The 5403-nt window shown below is 33.3% G+C and overlaps 1 protein-coding gene across 3 annotated transcripts in view; it reads right to left on the bottom strand.

Annotated features, from left to right (window-relative positions):
• LOC122634249 (arrestin domain-containing protein 4) overlaps positions 1–2093 on the bottom strand; it is a 5111-nt gene extending 3018 nt beyond the window's left edge. For 2 of the 3 annotated variants that reach the window (XM_043822999.1, XM_043822997.1), the window contains exons 1-2: positions 1379–1908; positions 6–130 (exon numbers count right to left, since the gene is read on the bottom strand). In XM_043822999.1, coding sequence (XP_043678934.1) covers positions 6–130; positions 1379–1491 — 238 coding nt within the window. In that variant the 5' untranslated portion in view covers positions 1492–1908. Of the gene's footprint in view, positions 1–5; positions 131–1378; positions 1909–2016 lie in introns of those variants that run through there. The other variant, XM_043822998.1, reaches the window with a different exon arrangement.
• Positions 2094–5403: the final 3310 nt, after the last annotated feature.

The raw sequence follows: 5403 nt of genomic DNA, 5'->3' as shown, positions 1-5403 counted from the left end.
ATTACCTGGTTCGCCCAGAAGTCTCATTCGAAAATCTATATAGTTTTCTTTATCGTAGACCCTTTCAGCACGTTGACTACGAACACGAACGACCCCTTCGCCAACAACGTGAAAATGCAGTCCGGAGACGCTGAAATAACGCAATGAGAGAGAGAGAGTATGTTATTAAGAAACCTCGTATTTGTATGTATGTAAATAAGTACAATGCGTCGTCGAGTTTATTGTACCGTAAATTGCAAAGGAAGCATATCTTGTACGAACGTTGGCATAATATGCCGTCGTCGCCGGTAGTCTTATGCCTCTTTTGCTGAATGAGAAATTCCGGAAACGAGAAAAAAGAAATTTTACGTCATACGAAATCAAGTTCACGCTCCTTTCCGTTTCCGTTGTTATTTCATAATAATTATTATTATAATATGTACGTGCTCGTATACGATATAGTATACATTTTACGTACATATATAAATATATATATATATATACATATATTTTTTTTATTATTAAATAAGTGAAGTATAGTAATGTGACGTCTCGATAAATATATGTATATATATATATATATAAATATTTTTATTATCAAATAAATAAATAATATCACGAAGTTTGACGTCACTATATACGTATGCAAATATATATATATATATATATATATATATATATATATATCATAAATTTTGTAAACGCATATAACATATTCTTTTATTTTTAAATAGTTCGATAAAAAAAATTAGATAATCCTTGTATTAGTAGATCAAAGAATGACGTTACAAAATATCGTAAAGACGCAATAGAATTCGAACAAGAAAGGACCTTTCACCCTAAAACAAAAATATTCGATCGAACATATCTAATTAAGATGCCAAAGACGTTTTCTATGTCTTTTAAACCGTTGTTGTACATACAAACGTATCGATGGAACGCGTGCAGGATTTTTAAAAAAGTTTTGGAAAACGCCAAAGGCATTTTAATGTTACAAGAAAGTCGCATTATACTTGGACGTTTCGAACGTTTCGACCAATCGTTCGTTTTGTACTTTATTTACATACATAAATACATAAAACATGATCGATTAAAATGTCCTTAGTATTTTTATTATTAACAATAGAAATACCACTCCAATTTGACGTGCATTTGGATATTTACTCGTAACAGATAAAGGCAAATAGCTTTACGTTCGTTTAAATATCTCTAAACATTATGATTATAATAATTAAAAACGAAGAAATTTTGTGTACGGATTTGATAATTCTAACGTTAAAAAAATCGATTATCGAATCGAAGTTGTGAACAACGTCACATTGTTTTTCTCATGATTTTTAAATTTATTATAGAAAAGCATGCGTGATAGAAAGTGAAACATATATATGGTATAACTTACTATGCCTCATCGTCAAGCTCGATAAGCACACGGCCGGACAAAAAATGACCAGGGAAATAAAGTAAATTGGTATTGTCGAAGAGTATTAAGAACTTGCTCAATTTACGCGTCATCCTTCTTATCGCGTTTCCTTTTTCCTTTTTTATGTATAGATATATATATATCTATATATAGAAAGAGAGAGGAATAAACAGATAGATAGATAGATAGATATATTCTCGAGGGACGAATCAACACACAGGCGTTTACGTCACAACTATTTCTACGTCAAACATCAAGAATCAACGACATCGAAATAAACTGGTACGAAGAAATAAGTTTCTTTGATATGTAATAGAAGGACGAGTGAATGAGAACCACTGGATAGGAATCCTCCGAGCACGCCCATAACCTTGCCCACGTTTAACTCTTTCTCTTTTTTTTTTCCGATGATTTTTCTTCTTTCAAAATAATTTACATTGTTTTATTTTTCTTTGGGTAAATGTAAATTCAATGAAATTTTCTTCAAAATGGCCGACATTTTTGTTAATAATAACCGTGTTTCTCTCTCTCTCTCTCTCCCTTTATCTCTATCTGTCTCTCTTTTTTTCCTCTCTCTCTCTCTCCTCTCTTTCTATCTCTATCTCTTGATCTCACACGATAAACGAAAAGAAATTGTATGCACGTTCGTTGGAAATCTGTGACGATATTGAAACTTTCTGGCTACGGACCCAACTCGTAACACTCTCGTATAGCACACAACACGCACTCCTGCCCATTCTTGGTACTCACTGCTGTAGCTCACTTTCGCTCCCTACCTGTTCACGATCTTAGTTTTCAACCAATCAGCGAGCCGATCGTTCCCTTCAGGCGAATCCGAGCCCGATCGAGTTTCAACGAATCCGATTGCATGATTTTAACTTGATCGATATGCTCCTTTCTTTTTTTTTTTTTTTAATAATTAATTTTATTTTATTTAGATAAAATGTTTTTTTTATTGCTCGTCTTTGGAAAGATTTACAATTGAAACATTATATTCGTTTTTAATAAATTTGTTCTTTTTATTTTTTTTTTTTTTATTCGTGAAAAGAACTACCACGTTGTTGCTGAAAATTACAAAATTTGCATTGTTTGCAAATTAAATACACCGTTGGATGCTAACGTTACTCGATCATATATTCAAAGCTTATATTCGTTATTTTAGTAACCATGAAAAATAATTGTACGGCTATTTTCGAGTTACACGATGCGAACAAATTTAACAAGAGAGCTATAAGAAAAAATTATTTCGAATCACTAAACTTCTTCGTCTTGTTTTGATAATTGATAAGAATTAGAAAATTAAATTTGTTGCATATTCTTTTTATAATTAGTTGATACGTATAAAATATTTCTTTGTATTTGATAGAATGAATTATTACATTTTTCTTTTGAACAAATCTAGTAGTGATGTGTAAAAAGGAGCTATTTTAAAGTTACATTATATATCGCGCATATAAAAGGAAAAAAGTAAAACATGCGTGATAAAGAATCGCGAGGGATAATCAGGACGAGGAGAGGTCGATATTCGTTCCAGAAAATGTGAAGTATACGAAGGAGCTGGCGCCCGTCTGGCAATAGTCTAGCAGTCTAGCCAATAACAAAGCTTCTGACGAATTATAGGTTAAAAAGATCTTACCATTAAATTTTTATTTGAAAATCTAATCCTTCTTATTTTTGCATTTGATTCATACACAAAAAATGAATATATATATATATATATATATATTGCATTGATCAATAAGTAATATAGCAATTTTTAATAGTTTATATTTAAGTAAATATCACCAGCAGATATTTTTTATTGAAAATGTTTAATACTTTATATTTAAATAAATAATACTATTTTATATACAATATTTTGTTTATTGAAGATTCTGACATTACTTATTGGCCAATCCTATATATATATATATATGTATATATATTATATATTTTATTACATATTATTTTAATTTACACAAGTATGACGAAAATATAGGTTATGTTAAATAACGTTGTTATAATAATTTGTATTACAAGCATCGTAATGATTGTCGTTGTTTAACACGGCATTAAACACAGCATTATTAATAATTCTATTCGTTTCCATTAAATACAATTTGAGGACTACATAATTGGATAGATTTAATACAATAAATCGAAATGATAACGGTCAGAACGCACTATCGATTAATAAATTCCTTGACATTGCACAGCTTCTCATTCCTTTTTAGAAAAATAAATCGTTCTAAATCCTGATACACAAACTTCTTTGTTTCTGGTCTGCAGTTCTATTCGCTCTTTTATTTTTTCATAACAATGAACTCCAAGCTATAAAAAAAGAAATGAAAAAATAGAATGAGAGAATCAGAACGATTATAAAATATTCCTTTTAACGATCGACGTCTTTCTAATATGCAAAATATTATTAAAACATAAAACGTAGAATAAATTATCAACAATCAATTATAAACGATCTTTCGGTATTACAAAGATTCTAATTACATCAACAACAATAAGAAACATCGTTACTTTAATTCAGCATTATCTAACCTTTTCTCTATTACCTTTTCTCTTCTATCGTTCTACGATCGAATCGCACTCATTCGTTCTATATAAAAATATACGTAGGAAAGTTTTAGAAACGTTTGTAAAAGATCGAAGTAGAAAAAAAAGGAAAGAAAAAAAAAAGAAGAAAAAAGAAAGAAAAAAGAATTCGAAGAAAACTTTGCAATAGTAAAGATGGCGCCACCATTACCGGACATGGGAGAAAAGCGCGATGTGTATATAAACGCATGTATATGTGTACGTGCGTGCGTCGTGTGTGCGTACGTGTAACGGAAAAGAGAAAGATAGAAAAGAATAGAGAAGGAAGGAGTATAGGTTAGAGGAAGACAGAGAGATGAGCGCAAAACCGTTGGCGCATACACATAGAAGGTTATAACTTTTGAGTAAGCCTGTAGGACGAATCGGAGTTTGTAGTAGTGGTGGTAGTAGTAATAATAGTAGTAGTGTAGTAGTAGTAGAGAGTATTCGTGCAACGAAGGGCAGGGTCGTCGGCAGAGAGCGTCGTCAGTACGCCCCGTGTCGTCGACGTGAGTCCTTCGTGCTTTCGGGGGTTGCTCGTGAAAATTCTCTCCTCTCTCTCTCTCTCGCATACAGATATAGATAGATAGATAGATAGATACATAGACGTACACACATCCAGATCAGACACATATATATGTATCTTCAGCTACTCGTGTTCAGTCTCTCGTGCCGGTGGAATCAACGTACCTCCCCCTCCTCGAGTATGTCGGAGCCGATCCTGTCTCTCCTATTCTTCCTATAGTTGATCATATAGCTTGAATAAGATAAAAAAAAGAAGTGTGATAAAGAGATAAGCAATGTGTTAGGATCGAAGGTAAAATAAGAAGGGTTTTGAAGTATCCTCGAAGTCGAGAAAAAAAGAGAGAGAGAGAGGGAGAGAGAGAGAGAGAGAGAGAGAGAGAGAGAAGAAAAAAGGATACGAGAAGAGGAGACAGAACAATATAGTAAGGGGTAGTAATATAGTAAGCTACAGACAACGTCCTGGCCGTTGACCTTCGAGGACGAACGAAAGGAGAGGAAAAAAAGGAAAAACAATATCGAGACGGAAGATCGTCGTGTATCCGAGACAAGGAGAAAGGAGAAGGAAGGGGGGAGGAGGTACGTTCGTCGCATCTATCGTCGACATTCGTCGTCATTCGTTGTCGTCGTCTTCCTGGCTGTATATACTCTTCGATTCGGTCCGATCGAGTTTAGGATATTTAAGACGTAGATTAATTAATATTTATCGCGCAGATAACAAATTGTTGTAGGTGATCTTATCAAGGCATATTATTATTTTTATATCATTATTATATCGTGGATGTTAACTGGTGAGCCGATTTGACGAGGAGTCGAGGGATAAAGGGGGAGAGTACAGTCGCGAAACGGGGAGTGCCGCCGGTAGTCGGTCGAAAGGGAGGAGGAGGGGGAGGAGGAGGAGGTAGTTGGTGGTAGTG

This window comes from Vespula pensylvanica, chromosome 14 (assembly GCF_014466175.1).
Source record: "Vespula pensylvanica isolate Volc-1 chromosome 14, ASM1446617v1, whole genome shotgun sequence".
In the NCBI taxonomy this organism is placed as follows: domain Eukaryota; kingdom Metazoa; phylum Arthropoda; class Insecta; order Hymenoptera; family Vespidae; genus Vespula; species Vespula pensylvanica.
Note: the sequence above shows the minus strand (reverse complement) of the source record. Positions and strands in the feature narration are given on the sequence as shown.